This window comes from Papilio polytes, unplaced genomic scaffold (genome assembly GCF_000836215.1).
Source record: "Papilio polytes unplaced genomic scaffold, Ppol_1.0 DF823177.1, whole genome shotgun sequence".
Taxonomy (NCBI): Eukaryota; Metazoa; Arthropoda; class Insecta; order Lepidoptera; family Papilionidae; genus Papilio; species Papilio polytes.
In genome coordinates, this window is record NW_013526027.1 from 1,953,458 (window position 1) to 1,968,957 (window position 15,500).

Sequence of the window (15,500 nt, forward strand, 5' to 3'; positions counted from 1 at the left end):
TAAACTGTTACGCTGTAAAGTTTTGTCGTTACCCGCGCCATCTGTCGCCATTCCGGTTGTAACTTCTATTTATTGGAAGCAATTTAATTAATAATTCATGAAACAAATTTGTCCTTACCATAAAAAATACTGTTTCAAATAAATGTATAGCTTAAATCATCAATCTTTTTACATTAATAATACATTTTTTCCCCTTCCCTTTCCACCATTTTCTTAAGAAGAAAGGATGGGAAGGAAAAGTGGATATGACGGTGGAGGAGACGCATAAGAAAGGGCAATGTCTTTTTGTGGTTCTCCTCCGTCAATTAGGGGTGGGCAACGCATCTGCAATTGCGGATGTTTGTGGGCAGCGGTCATTTTCCATTTTGGTGGATACAGGTGGTCGCTTGCTCGTTTGCCATCTTATATTATTAAAAAAAGCATAATGCCACCCAGGAGCGATCAGTGATACAAAAAATGTGTTAACCAGCTTTTGCTATGAGGCAGTGATTTTATTTAAATCGTACGCGTATATAAAATATTATAAAACTGATCACGTTGGCCTCCATTGTAGAAAAACATACAAAAATCACACATCGTTTTTACTGGTGTTACATAGGTAACTTAAGGAAAAAAATAACTCATTTCATGACCACAGATGAATAATTATTGTTAAAGAACAATTGCAAACTTCTCACATTATTCCTTGTCAGCGATAAACTTTGTCGAGTTTTTGTGACTCCGTTCAGAGAAATTGCCTTCGTCAAAGAGAAACACGTTTTAACTTAAGTTCTCTTATTAATTTTTATCGATTGTGAATTTACAAAATGCTTGGTTTTCGACAGTTTACTAATTCATTTAGAATTCCATTCTGTATATCAGTGCAGCAAGGGTGGGAATTTTGCTATGAAAAATATTCGAAATGATTTACAAAGCCTTACTAAACCGACCTCGACAAAGCCAGCTATTGGCATGTGTATACTTTAATATTCACTCTTTACAATATTAGTACAGCTTTCCTTATTATAGTTCAAGAGCTCAATCTATCAAGACGTTACATTTTTGTCCGGCGTCAGCGTAATCATTAGACGGGACCCACTTTCAGTAAAAGTGGGTCAAGAATACTCAACTTTTTCTTTATTACAAATATCCACTAAGGCATAAAATTTTCATAACTTAATTTTAAAATATATCATTGCCAACACTTGGGGTGTTACTATGAAAATTGAAAAAAAGTAGTGAAACTTAGGTGAATACAGTTTAGCCATTTAATACAGACCATAAAATGTCTATAAATTTAAAACACAATAAAAAAGAAAAAATGCAATGTTGTAGACTTCTTACTTTACCATTACTTTATCGCAGGCGCTAAAATTATTGAAAATTAAGGCAAAACTGAAAAGCTATGTATATTTTTTCTTGTTTAAAATTTTATTTGAATCAATAAATCTAGCCATTTACCAGATTAACTGATACAAAGCAGTTTTATTAATTCTGTAACAAAAATATCTGTTGAAATGTTGCAAAATATTTTAGCGCCTGCTTATTTAAAATCTAGAGTTTTCAACGGAAAAAAGTCCGCTTTTAGAGTTCGTAAAATCTCTGCTAATGTTGAAAGCATCTACACACTAAAATAAATAAACAAAGTTCAGAGGATAATTTTATTTACTCGGATAGAGCGTCGGTGGCTCAGTGGTTTAAGCACTTGACTTTATAGGTCTTGGGTTCGAATCCCGCCATGTACCAATGTAATTTTCGATTTTTCGAATTTTTCATATGTACATAATTTACCCGACGTTCTTACGGAGAAGGAAAACATCGTGATGTCTGCACATATTGGCGAAGAAATTCAAAGATATGTGTGAAGTCAACCAACATGTGCTGGGCCAGCGTGGTTGACTATGGCCTAGTCGTCCCTTACTTAGGGTAAGCTCCGAGCCCCTGGGGACTTATAGTGTGACCAGCTGTGACGATGGTTAGGAAAAGTTTATTTAAAACTGCAATTTACTGATAACACAGAAATTATTGGAGTTCGGTTTTTCATTCATTTTGATTAGGCTAAAAGCGTGACAAGGAACTAATCTATTGCCGCCATTTTCCCTTTAACAAATAGAGTAAATGGACTTTGCGATACTTATAAACTGACACCTTAAAATCTAAAATTAATTTGATTAGATAATTAAAGATTTCATATTAAGGAAATCTTATCTGCATACTTATTCGTTACTTAACATCGATAGTGAATTCTTTGTAAAAAGTATAGAAACAGGAAAATTTATATCAAATAATGACAATGAAAAATGAAAACAAAAATGTTTCCTTATTACTATGATTATTAAAAGTAGGCAATAACTTTTTTAAAAATAATGCATGAAAAGCATAAAAAATCCTTAACTTTACCGCAAAATGCTTTAGTAGCCTTTACAAAGTAAGCTAATAGAATCTATTTAGTTAATGTAATAATATATATATATAAAAAAAAATGATAAAAATGTAGCCTATGTTACTCACAGATAAATTTCCTTTCTAATGGTGAAAGAATTTATAAAATCGGCGCAATAGTTTTTGAGTTATTTCAATACATACAAAAAACAAAAATCCAAATGTTTCCTTTTTATAATATTTAGTTTAGTTAATATTGGAAGGGAAATGTACACGGAAGGGTTATGATTCCCGCGCGTATGTATGTAATGTCATATGTCATACTAAATGTGAAAGTTTGGATGTATGGATGATTGTTACATTTTTTAAAACGATTTATTGAATCTCGCTGAAATGCACAGATGAAGAACATTGTCTAGAACATATAAGCTACTTGTAATTCCTTATTTAATTGCGGGCAGAAATTATCTATCTATACTAATATAAAGAGGAGAGATTTGTATTTTTGTATATATTGAAAACTCAAAACTGGGCCGATTTTAATAATTCTTTCACCATTAGAAAGGTAATTTATCTGTGAGTAACATAAGCTACGCTTTAATCATTTTTTAATTACACGCTGACGAAGTCGCGAGCAACTGCTAGTATATTACAAAATCAGAATGTGATTCAATTGCAAACGCTAATAAACGCACAGAATTATCTATGAAAGTGTGTTAGTTAGATATTGGTAAAATCCTTTCTGATAAGCCATGTGTTTCAATGCTTTTTATGAAACTACACTAGTGTGTGCGTAACTGGGCGAGGTGTCTGTCAGGTATACATGTTTTGTTCGCTCTGTAAGAGACATTACATACGATTTGATGACAAAACTGTATTTAGGATTCATGTGGAAGTTTCTGCAGTGATTCTAGTGTCATTCTTTTGGGTAGTAAAATACAAAAACATGGACTTAATGTAAGTGATATCTAGTTTTATTTAACCGAGCGTAACTGTTTTTTCGATTGAAAAGTCTTTGGAAACCCCTAATCATATTTACATATTATTCAAGTACGTTATGTTAATCCTCTTTTAAAAAACTGTTTTTCATAATTTATTATTGTTAATACAGAATTTAGAATTTACTATTTTATTGCAGTATTATAAACTCTTTTACAGTTTACATACGATTTTTTATTCTACTTAATGTGTTGTACATTAAGTATTAAGTTTAAGTTAAAGTCAGTCATATTGTAAATTAAAAAATTAACAAGTATTTAAACAGAAACATTCAAATAATAATATTCTGATCTCTGTCATTCTCTTTCATAAAAATGAAAATGAATGGGCCGGCTCGCCCGGTGTAATACCACGACCACACAGAAAACAGGCGTGAAGTGGAAGCAATTCCGCGTTTCGTCTGATGAGTGTAGTGCCGGAGGCCCAATTTTAGTCTCTTTTCCTTTCCACCCTTTTCTTAAGAGGAAGGAATGGGTAGGAAAAGTGGATTTGACGGTGGAGGAGACGCATAGGAAGGGGAAATACCCTCTTTATGTGCGTCTCGTCCTCCGTCAATTTAGGGTAGGCAACGCATCTGCAATTGCGGATGTTTATGGGCAGCGGTCGCTTTCCATTTCGGTGGATTCAAGTGGCCACTTGCTCGTTTGCCACCTTATACTATAAAAAAAATTAGACAAGAATATGTTTTGAAATAAATGTTTCGTCAGTATACACGGTTATACAAGTTACTAAGTTCGTATGATTGATTATGATGTATCTTATCTGATATTAATTTACGATATTAGTTATTATCAACTTCGATTACATTTATAATTCTGACTAGACGTATACGTCTAATAATATTTTTTCCTCAACACTCTAAGTAATTACGAAACTTTCATATAGCTAGATTCTCACGACTTTGGATTTTGACTTTTGGTTTCATATTGAAAATATTTGGCGACTTTATAACACGATTTATAAAGCCTTTATCTAAGGCAGGATCTATTTATATTATCTGTGTTATGATTAGTAATGTGACGTCATTTTCCTGATAACAAAACCAATCTAGATACACTATCGAAGGGCGTAGAGGGGGAGTCTAAATAAAATCTATACTTCCAGTTGTCTTTACCGACGGTATTCTGTTTTCAAAGTAAAAATCGTTCAAACCTTTTGTAAGCGTTGTTATAAAAAGCAGGAATAGTAAAAAAACTTTCACAAATACTGTATAATTACTACACTACTATTAGTATTAGCACTAAGTAATTATTTTTTTCTTTATTTTCCAGATGTAAAAAGTAGTGGACGTTAGTGGAGACTAAGGATGATTGGACATCGAAGAGAAGGTTTACACAATTTAATATTACAGGTAAGCGTAATTTTATTTGCATATTAATTTAAATATTATACACAAATGATAACTATAAGTATTATTGAGTTCTTACTCTACAATATTTTATCAACAAACAAGGAAGTATTAAAGTAATGAACATAGTTTTAAAGTAATTAAAAGTGGTAGAGCCCACTTTAACATCTTCGCACGAATTGGTCGGCTCGCCAGTTGTGATACCACGACCACGCAGAAGACAGGAGTGATGTGGGGGCAATTCCGCGTTTCGTCTAATGACTGTGGTAGCGGAAACCCATCTTTAATCCCTTTTTCTTCTCACCCTTTTTCTTATAAAAAAAGGATATGAAGAGAATATGGATTTGATGGTGGAGGAGACGCACAGGAAGGGGAAATATGCTGTTTATGTTCGTCTCCTCCTTCGTCGATTAAAGGTAGGCAACGCATCCGCTATTGCGAATGTCTATGGGCAGCGGTCGCTTTGTCATTTTGGCGGATTCAGGTTACCGCTTGCTCGTTTGCCACCTTATGGTATAAAAAAAAATATTATAGTTACAATTTAGCTATTGCTTCTAGGGATAGGAATCTTCAAGTGCATGCCAAATGCGTCAATGGGCACTGTGAGCGGCAGCTGGCGGTGGTCGAGGGTGATCCGGTTCCTCTTGCTACTGGTGTTAGCTCTGGTTGCAGTTGAGTACCTCTTCGGATCAATACTGGACGTCTCTGTGTTGAGATCCATCCTCCACCCGCATAACGACTCGCAAACCTCGTTCTAGTAAGTACTTCTTTAGAAGCTTCTAGAATTCCATCTACTTTTTAATATCACTACGCACTCTATAATATATAAAATGATTGCATCAATAAAAGTAGTCGATTTTTTTATTATCTCAAGTTTTTTTTAAACAGTCCCATGAAATTTGATTGGACAAAACAAATGACAAAGACAACTGAAGATAGACAACCGAATAAAGAAGTTGAACACACCACATCTAAACAAACCACAGATTCAAAAGACCTTGAGACGATTGAAAACGATCAAAAAGAGACCACTTTGTATATGGCAACAAAGACTGAAGAAGTAATAATAAATAAAACGACAGAGAAACTTAATTTGAATACTACAGAACCACCACTACCACTTTGTGAAGAGATTCCTCCTGATCTTGGTAATTTTTATTTCAATATTAAAAACAAAGGAGCTATAATTTAATGTACTCAATTCCCATTCTTTGATCAAACAAAACGAGATCGTTAAGTTTGATTGTCAATTATTTTAGGTCGATTTAAATCGCAATTTTACTGTAACAATTTAAAATATTTCATCCTAAATGACTGCTGCTATCTGAAAAGCTAATACCTTGATGGTTTCAGGTCCAATACCGGCAAATAAAACTGAAATAGAATTAGACTACGTTGAAACTAAGTACCCGGAGGTAGATCCTGGTGGACAGTATGCACCACCGAACTGCACTGCAAGGCATAGAGTCGCTATTATTGTACCGTATAGGTGAAGTATTTGCCAATTCTACAATATTGGGGAAAACAAAAGTTCTACTGAAGTAATCTAATATTATAAATGCGTTAGATAGATGGATGTTTGTTAGTTTGTAACCTAAACTGCTGAACGGATCTCGATGAAATTTGGCATAGAGGATAGTCTGGCAGAACTTATAGGCTACTTGCTTTTGTTTTTCAATTCCACGCGAACGGTGTAGCGAGCGAAAGCAGAGTAATAAAATATTAAAATATACGGCTTTGTAAAAATATTTACCAGCATGATTTGATTTCATTATAGCGTAAATTAGTTGAAATGGGCGTAAATTAGTTAAAAGAAATCATTCTTATCAAAGAGGTACAGCAACTTGTAGCTAATAAAATCAGTCTTTTACAGAGATCGGGAACAACATTTAGCAGTATTTTTGAATCATATGCATCCGTTCCTAATGAAACAACAAATGGAGTATGGAATATTTATCGTAGAACAATATGGTAAGTTATTCAATTAATATTTAAAATGACAATCATAATGCACTAACTAAACAAACGCAAACTGTTGTGTGATTCTCGATTTCGCAGCCAATACAACTGTTTAGTTGCAAAACTAAAAATCTCGTAGTGCGCACCTTCATATAAGCTCATACGAATCAAAGCGCGACTAAATAGTTGTGCGATAGTTTAGTTTCGCATGTGCGAACGCTCTAATCCTATTGTCTCCTACAATTTTTTTCCGTTAGATTCAGAGTAATTTTTAAAATACTGAAAGTTTCATAATTTTATAGGTGATAAAGCATTCAATCGAGCAAAGTTGATGAACGTAGGTTTCGCGGAGAGTCAGAAACAAAAGGCGGGCGGGTGGCAATGCTTCATATTCCATGACATAGACCTCCTGCCGCTGGATCAGAGGAACTTGTACTCATGTCCAGAACAACCACGACATATGTCTGCATTGATAGATAAATTTTCCTTCAAGTAAGTTTTCGATTAATCAAAAATGTAAATCAGTTAAAACTGTAAGTGGGTAGGTATAGTTTTAACTGTCATGTATAGTTACAGACTTACAAATACACGCGGTGTAAAGATAAACTTAGGAATAAACTATAAGCAAATATTAGTACAAATTTTACTTACATTTAGTTTATTCCTAAGTTCAACTTGATACTACGTTTATCTGTAAAGCTGTTGAAGGTTACCTTCACTAGTTGCACACGCACTTTGCAGTTAAAACTGTCAGTTGAACGTATGCAGGCTTTAATAGTAAGTTTACATTTCAGGTTACCTTATAAAGATATCTTTGGCGGAGTATCGGCCATGACAGTTGAACAATTCACCAAAGTAAATGGATTCTCTAATAAATATTGGGGCTGGGGTGGAGAAGACGATGACATGTTCCGAAGGTAAATAAATTTAAAAATTCTGTTTTTGATATCTTAATCATTTTGAATTAATCTTTGAGGGCATTCAAAAGTAAAATAAAAAAATAAAAAAAATAATTGTGTCTTTTTGATAGGAATTTTCTTCAGCCAGAACACAAATGATAGAATGAATAATGTTTATTATTTATTTACATTTAAATTAATATTACATGTGTATATAAAAAACAAGATATTATTTTTAACTCAACATAACACAAGAACACAAGAACAATTTCTTCTCTCTATTTTGAACAACTGAATTCAATAGAAAATATATGTCATGTTTAAATTATTCTAAACAGCCAGTCTTACAATGCAACCTGTGTTACAAAAAGCAGGTATCATTTAAAACACTTATTACTTTTTTCCAGATTAAATAAGATGAATTATCATTTAACGAGATACGAAGACTTGTCAATCGCTAAATACGCAATGTTGGATCACAAGCCTTCAGTAGCAAATCCTAAGAGGTTAGTTTTTAAATAACATTTTCTTTCAAGATAATATTTCTATAAAATAGATCTCTAACAACTAGATTAGATACAGTTAAATATATTTATAACTTTTACTATTTTAAAAGGAAAGTTAATAGTACAATTGAGGAAACGCGCGGTGTTCCACATCAAAAACTACAATCGGTTGAAAATTTTGAAACAATATTGAGACGCGAAAAAAAAACCAATACAGCTTATGAGAAAACGTAAATACCTGCACGATATAAAGTCGGTCAGTGGCACATGGCTAATTTCTTTTTATTATCGCTTCGTTTGCAACACTCACTGCTATCAAATTAGTTATTTGTAGGAAGAGGCGGATTTCCTTAAGTGGCTCCACCGCGGTTTTTCCCGACTGTACGTAGATCTAAAATTTTGAATCTCATCGTCAAGATGAATGTTTCTAATTAAATTTACTTTCCAGGTATCAATTGTTAACACAGACTAGTAAAACATTAGAGAGCGATGGGCTCTCGACCCTCGAATATAAGCTGGTGGAGGTTACCCAGCACCATCTGTACACGCTCGTCGTCGCCAATATAGACGAGCCCAGCTGATGGCAGTATTTCGCCAAGCTCTTGTTTGGCGAACGTTAACGCACCTTACTGATGGGTTAAAGGTTATCGCACATTACATCAACTCATTGTCGCTTAACGGTGACACTGTAACCTGAATACAAGGACGTCATATAGAGGTGTAAGGATTTAAGGGCGCCTTGAGTGTAATGAGTGCTTACCTTAAAAGTAACATAGTGGTAATCCATACATAATTCTGTTTTGTGATACAATTAATTCAAAGACAGAGAGTGTAAGAGTGTTATAGAATAGTTAAGCTTGTATATTATAAAATAAAAATAAAGTTTGTGACAAATAATTAAGATTCAATAAATAAAATTAATCTTGTATGAAAACATATGATGTTAAAAATAGGCCCTTATCCAATCTCTACTGGAAACTTGTTAACGTAAAATATGATAAAAATACTATTAAAACAATTCATCTGCTATTCATTGTTTTACATTGCCATTTTTGTTTTAATATTGAATGCTGTTTTTCTTTGAAAAATGAAAGATTTTTGAGTCACCAAAAACTCTGTTAAACAAATTGACTATAAATAGACTGGGTACAAGCCGTGTGTTTATTTGATTTTCGCCATTTTGTAGCTAAGGGGGACGAGGAATAACAATGGTAAGATTTCGAACTAATAATAGAGATATAATAAAACTGTTACTATCTTCATAAGGCATATTTAATTGAAAATAAAGCAAAATTCCACTACAATTATGATTTACAAGCATCCTATCCATTTATTATAGATCAGTGATCGCCACTCACACGTGACTTGTGGTTGCTATAGTAATAGAATGACATGACATAACAAAATGTCGGAAACACTATAATAGATTAGGTTATATTTTATTCCATGAAGTTTTCTAAGCGGATTGAAAGGTATGTTATGTTGAATCAGGTAATAAATACAATTTGGGAAAAATTCAACACCGGACATAAAACATGTAGGGACGAGAAACACGTACTCACACTTTATCGCTGGGAGCTAACAGTGAGCTTCGTTAAGTTTGAATATTGTTATACTTGCTTACATGCATATTATAATGTGATCATAATGATCGGATTACATTTGGCCAATTGCTCATAAGCACTTGAATTCAATTATTGATAACTGTGCCACAGTGTAAATTCTCATTGTTGCTATTGAGTCCATCACTGTCCTATTGGCCAAGTGTCAACCAAGCATAAGTTGTTATTGCATTTCAGTAGCGTTATTTAAGAGTACAACATGCATGGACCTATCAGCTTCTGGTGGTTGTCGCACACCGTCCGCTTTCTTTTACTACTGGTGCTGCTTCTGTCGACCGTTGTGTACTACATAAGTAGTATACTTGACGCATCTTCATTGAGGTACATTACATATCGTACTAATATTATAAATGCGAAAGTTTAGATGGATGGATGCTTGTTAGATTTTGTATCCTAAACGGCTGAACGGATCTCCCTGAAAATTTGGCTTAGACGTAAAACGTAGTCTGGAAGAACACATAGGCATACTTTTGTTTTTTCCACGCGGATGGAGTCGCGGGCAAAGCTATATTACATATATCCTAACATACCTAAAAATTCATCTAGTAAGTACTATTTTAAACAGTGACAGGGATAGAAGGGCGAGATTAGAAGCCGCCCAGGGCGCCCATTGTCTTGCTAATAGCGTCAAAGTTGCATTACAAAGTCTTACATGAGCCTAAACCCCTAAAGCACAAAGGGCACCCCTAAAAGGGCATCGTAGATATCTCGCCCAGGGCGCTAGTATACGTTCTGTATACATTGACGTGTATACATAATATGTTATGCAAATATTTCCCCTAAAGCCAGCAATGTATCTATAGTTCCTCTTGTATTGAGGATGTCCATGAGCGTTGTATAAGATTTTTAAAACTTCTACAGTGGTAGAGCCCGCTTTAACATCTTTGCACGAATGGGTCGGTTCGCCCGGTGTAATACCACGACCACACAGAAAACAGGCGTGAAGTGGAAGCAATTCCGCGTTTCGTCTGATGAGTGTGGTGCCGGAGACCTAATTTTAGTCCCTTTCCCTTTCCCCCTTTTTCTTAAGAGGAAAGGATGGGAAGGAAAAGGGGATTTGACGGTGGAGGAGACGCATAGGAAGGGGCAATGTCCTCTTTATGTGCGTCTCCTCCTCCGTCAATTAAGGGTAGGCAACGCATCTGCAATTGCGGATGTCTATGGGCAGCGGTCGCTTTCCATTTCGGTGAATTCAGGTGGCCGCTTGCTCGTTTGCCACCTTATGTTATAAAAAAAAAATTGTTTCTATCAATTTTTAATTTTCCAGTACCAAGACATCTGTGTGGTCTCAAAAATGGTCATCAACGACAACTAAAGCTAACACTATGACTGTAAAAGCAACGCATTCCATAAATACATTTAAAACAATTTCTAATGAAATAGTTAATAATGACCGTATATTGGTAAATGCAAGTAAAAATATGGAAAATGTTACTTCTAGCACAGTTACTGGTAGGACAGTAAAAAAACGCGACTTTAGAACTATTAAACCTCTCTGTCCCGAGGTGCCTCCGGGTCTAGGTAATCATTATTCATAGTTTTATACTAATATTATAAATGTGAAAGTTTAGATGGATAGATGGATTGTTGGATGTTTGTTAGACTTTGTAGCCTAAACTGCTGAACGGATTTCGATGACAGTTGGTATAGATGTAGAGGATACCCTGGAAGATCACATAGGCTACTCACTTTTGTTTTTTTAATTCCAAGCGAACGGAAGTGCGAGCGAAAGCTAGTTAAATAATAAAAAACATTTTTTTTTAATCTAAAACGGAAATTAAATCCAACAGACAAATGACAATTTTCATATAGTGACAATATTTTGGTTTTTTATATTTTAGATTTTTTTTAGTACTTTGGTTTTATGAAAAGTAATATACCTTACGTTTGGAAATGTCGTATTAGTCAAGTTAGATAAAAGAATGACAATTTAAATAAAAAATATATTTTTTAGGGCCAATTACAGCGAGTAAAAATGAACTATATCTAGATTATATAGAGAAGAAATTCCCTGAAGTAAAATCTGGTGGACAGTATGCGCCTCCGAATTGCACCGCAAGGCATAAAATTGCAATTATAGTCCCTTTTCGGTAAGGTAACAACAGATATATTAATTTCTTGTTTATCTATCTATACTATTATAATAAAGAGTAAACACACACTTCTTTGTTGCCTAAGATGTCAGCAATCATAGCATATTTTCGAATAACTCTTTTTTTAATAAAAAGCCCTACATTTACGTCACGCTTTACGCTATATATTTTCACGGTATTATTTTCAAGTTAAACTTAGGGATAAATATTTTAGATTAAAACCCCAATGTGGGAAAGAGACCATAAGTTGTTGCCAACATCAAGGAAGTAAGGTTGCCATGGTTTGTCATCATGTCATGTCATTTTGACATTTGCAATTGAAAATTTGACGAATGTGAACAATAAAATGAAATTTTTATAATGTTATGCGGATGAAGTCGCACGGCTAGTAAGCAATAACTTACGAACTACCAATACTAGTTAACAAAAAGTTTTGTAACCATTAACAAAAGGTTTTCCGATAAACATCACAAACACCAACCACGTCACGCACTCGTCTACTTAGAAACGTTGGTTAACCCGTGACGTCATGAGTTCAAACTTCTGCGACTAATTCCTATTTAACAGCAAAAATATTGAAGTTGACGTATAGTGTAGAAGAAAAAAGTTTTCATTGTCGGTCAATACTTGTGATTTTGTTTAATCATACTTATAACTAGTTATTTTCTTCTACAGAGATCGTGATCAGCATTTGCCCATCTTCTTGAATCACATGCACCCTTTTCTGATGAAGCAACAGTTGGAATATGGGATTTTCGTTATCGAGCAATATCGTAAGATGTTCTTTTGCACATCTAAAAATGTATTGCACTTACAGGTTGATTACAGGACAACAAGCTCCACTTAAGGAATTATCATTTTTTTCGCAATATTGAAATTCTACTGAAATGGCACAGTCTTCCTTAAAATATGCCATTTCTGTAGCATATTTAATATACCTCAATCAAATCTATTTACGTTTCAAATTTCATTTAAATCCTTTAGTCCGTTCAGAAGTTATCTGATTATATAAACGCCTCCAAATTTTCGCATTCATAATTTAGTGTGACATGGCAACGTCAGAAAGAGACGTCCGAAATAACCTGGATGAAAACCAACGAGTGTGATAAGGAAGAAAGATATTGTTTATTGTTCAATAGGATACAGATCATTCAATCGAGGGAAGTTGATGAACGTGGGTTTCGTGGAGAGTCAGAATCGAAAGCCAGGCGGGTGGCAATGCTTTGTATTCCACGATATAGACTTGCTGCCGTTAGATGAGAGGAATTTGTACTACTGTCCAGAATATCCTCTGCATATGTCCGTACTGATAGATAAACATGATTTTAAGTGAGTTCATTAACATTTCTATATATATCCGTTTCACTATTATTGGTCTTCACTACAATAACAAAATATATGAGAGTCTTGTCAAGGTTTTGGCTATAAAGAAAAAAATATAACAGGAATCCTTCAGGCTTAGTAAAATCTAATGACTTGCTAAGAGTCTATGAATCACTATTCAATATGATGTACGTCTCTGTATGGCAACATTTTCTTTACATAAGTATAATCTAGACTTACTCTCACAATGCAATATCAGCGTAGTAAAAAGATATGTTTTTAGCTTTTTTTTATAATATAAGGTGGCAAACGAGCAAGCGGCCACCTGAATCCACCGAAATGGAAAGCTACCGCTGCCTAACCTTGCTTGACGGAGGAGGAGACGCATATAACAAGAAAATTTTCCCTTCCTATGCGTCTCCTCCACCGTCAAATCCACTTTTCCTTCGCATTCCTTCCTCTTAAGAAAAGGGTTGAAAGGAAAAGGGACTAAAATTAGGCCTCCAGCACCACACTCATCAGACGAAAAGAATTGCTTCCACTTCACGCCTGTGTTCTGTGTGGTTGTGGTATTGCACCGGGCGAGCCGACCTATTCGTGCGAAGATGTTAAAGCGGGCTCTACCACTGTTAAATATTCTTTACTTACAATAATCCAAACTCATAAACGATATCGTCGTGTAGTGCACTGTATGGCAATGGCCGCGAATTACACTCACATAACACTGTTAACCAAAAACAGTTATCGTAAAAAGAGCACAGAGATTATAAACTGACCTTTGTCAATGTTTAAGGGTAAGTGATATGTTTGGCGGAGTAATGGTGATGACACTTGAGCAATTTTCAATTGTGAACGGCTTCTCCAACAAATTTTGGGGATGGGGCGGAGAAGATGATGATATGCATAGAAGGTAAATAAAATACATTTACCTTAATTTAATATTAACTAAATGATCGAACTGGCAACTGTCCATCTTAAGAGTTACTATAGTTAAATACAGTCAGGACTTGTCGCGGTGTTTGACTTCAGAATTGCCGTGTTTGCAAATAGATAAACCCCACCTCTATAAAAAAAAACAACGAGATAATGATATGTCTAATTGGTTATTCAAAGTCGTCTCAATGCGTACAGAACGTTCAAATGACTGTACCTATAAAATGGAACACTGCTAGATTACCCGATAGTACATATATGTTTCATTAGATTAATAATCGTTCTATTTACACAGAGTGCAAAAGATGTACTACGGCTTTGCAAGATATGTCAACTTGCCAATTACAAAATACATTATGCTTGACCACGAGGAAGCTTTCAAAAACCCGTTCAGGTGAGTTTTGCTTTGTATGTATAATCTTTATTTTTGTAACATTTGGACACAAGCAATGTATTTTCCATTGATATAATTTATATTATCTTATAAATATCATAGTTCATACTAATGGATTAGATGGATGGATGGATGGATGGATGGATGTTTGTTAGAGTTTGTAGCTTAAACAGCTGAACAGATTTCGATGAAATTTGGTATATATGTAGAGGATAGTCTGGAAGTTCTTCCAGTAGCCTACTCACTTTTGTTTTCTTGGTGATATTTTCAGATTTTGGTAGACTGAAATTGTTTATTTCAAAAATATAAGTGCTTATGCGCGTCTGTATGTCGATTTCATTGTGGCATTGAATGGATTTTGACGCGTGAAATCATTCTACTCAAATTTCATCGTGAAGTGTCATTTATGTACAATCATCTGCATAACAAATATTTCAAAAACATGTTTGCACTTATTTTTAAATTCGAAAGAATACACAAGTGTCTAAAGATATATTCGCATTTATGCAGCTGACTGTACTTTTTGTTATTCTTATGTTAACTTCGTTAATCTTAGTCGATTGTCATTTACAGATTTGAAATATTAGCCCAAACTAAAGATTCAATGGAGGAAGATGGACTGTCGACGTTGAATTATAAAATCGTGAAAGTTGTCAAGCACCACTTATACACGCAAATTATTGCCGATATCGATAAACGCAACTGATGGAAACACAAAGCAGAACCAACGCTTCGCTTATCTGCGAGGCTTGTAACTAAACGTGCAAAGGTCATCACTCATTCTATCACACGGAGGTGTTTCGGTGTTCGTGTGACGTATACTCGCCGCTCATGGAAGCTGCGCGTGTCGATTATTCAATCGTCGCGGCGTTCAACTTTTGTCTACGCGTTAACATTGAGTAGGTGTAATGAGCGATGACCTTAATTTTACTGCAGTGTATTGTAGTCTACCATATGCGTTTTCTCTGCTTTAGTGTAGGAGTTCAAGTAAAAATAAGGCAATTTTAAACTTTAAAATATTTCTCACCGTAATAATATTTTTTTATTCATCATTACCAGCTCA

General features: G+C 34.5%; 2 protein-coding genes across 4 annotated transcripts; both read left to right on the plus strand.

Annotated features, from left to right (window-relative positions):
* The first annotated feature begins 3,046 nt into the window (after window positions 1-3,046).
* Window positions 3,047-8,670, plus strand: LOC106105215 (beta-1,4-N-acetylgalactosaminyltransferase bre-4-like). 3 transcript variants are annotated; one of them, XM_013285489.1, is made up of 10 exons: window positions 3,047-3,318; window positions 4,632-4,711; window positions 5,267-5,465; window positions 5,597-5,856; window positions 6,062-6,197; window positions 6,582-6,679; window positions 6,970-7,159; window positions 7,462-7,584; window positions 7,974-8,072; window positions 8,521-8,670. In XM_013285489.1, exons 3-10 carry the CDS (start codon window positions 5,287-5,289, stop codon window positions 8,651-8,653), a joined length of 1,218 nt encoding a protein of 405 aa, XP_013140943.1. In that variant the 5' UTR covers window positions 3,047-3,318; window positions 4,632-4,711; window positions 5,267-5,286; the 3' UTR covers window positions 8,654-8,670. The 3 variants fall into 3 exon arrangements, with proteins under 3 accessions (XP_013140943.1, XP_013140945.1, XP_013140944.1); XM_013285491.1 differs by lacking the exon at window positions 3,047-3,318 and adding an exon at window positions 4,328-4,495; XM_013285490.1 differs by lacking the exon at window positions 3,047-3,318 and adding an exon at window positions 4,457-4,545.
* Window positions 8,671-9,460: 790 nt separating this feature from the next.
* Window positions 9,461-15,500, plus strand: LOC106105121 (beta-1,4-N-acetylgalactosaminyltransferase bre-4-like). The gene is made up of 9 exons (XM_013285353.1): window positions 9,461-9,544; window positions 9,872-10,015; window positions 10,962-11,215; window positions 11,649-11,784; window positions 12,463-12,560; window positions 12,927-13,116; window positions 13,904-14,020; window positions 14,339-14,437; window positions 15,011-15,500. Exons 2-9 carry the CDS (start codon window positions 9,894-9,896, stop codon window positions 15,141-15,143), a joined length of 1,149 nt encoding a protein of 382 aa, XP_013140807.1. The 5' UTR covers window positions 9,461-9,544; window positions 9,872-9,893; the 3' UTR covers window positions 15,144-15,500.

What these genes read in the sequence shown, in the direction of transcription:
- LOC106105215 (XM_013285489.1), top strand. Translation starts at nt 5,287, where the DNA reads ATGCCAAATGCGTCAATGGGCACTGTGAGCGGCAGCTGGCGGTGGTCG. An exon ending in GACTCGCAAACCTCGTTCTA is followed by an intron (nt 5,466 to 5,596) that starts GTAAGTACTTCT and finishes TTTTTTAAACAG; the next exon opens with TCCCATGAAATTTGATTGGA. An exon ending in TCAGTAGCAAATCCTAAGAG is followed by an intron (nt 8,073 to 8,520) that starts GTTAGTTTTTAA and finishes TTTACTTTCCAG; the next exon opens with GTATCAATTGTTAACACAGA.
- LOC106105121 (XM_013285353.1), top strand. Translation starts at nt 9,894, where the DNA reads ATGCATGGACCTATCAGCTTCTGGTGGTTGTCGCACACCGTCCGCTTT. An exon ending in ATAGATAAACATGATTTTAA is followed by an intron (nt 13,117 to 13,903) that starts GTGAGTTCATTA and finishes TCAATGTTTAAG; the next exon opens with GGTAAGTGATATGTTTGGCG. An exon ending in GCTTTCAAAAACCCGTTCAG is followed by an intron (nt 14,438 to 15,010) that starts GTGAGTTTTGCT and finishes TGTCATTTACAG; the next exon opens with ATTTGAAATATTAGCCCAAA.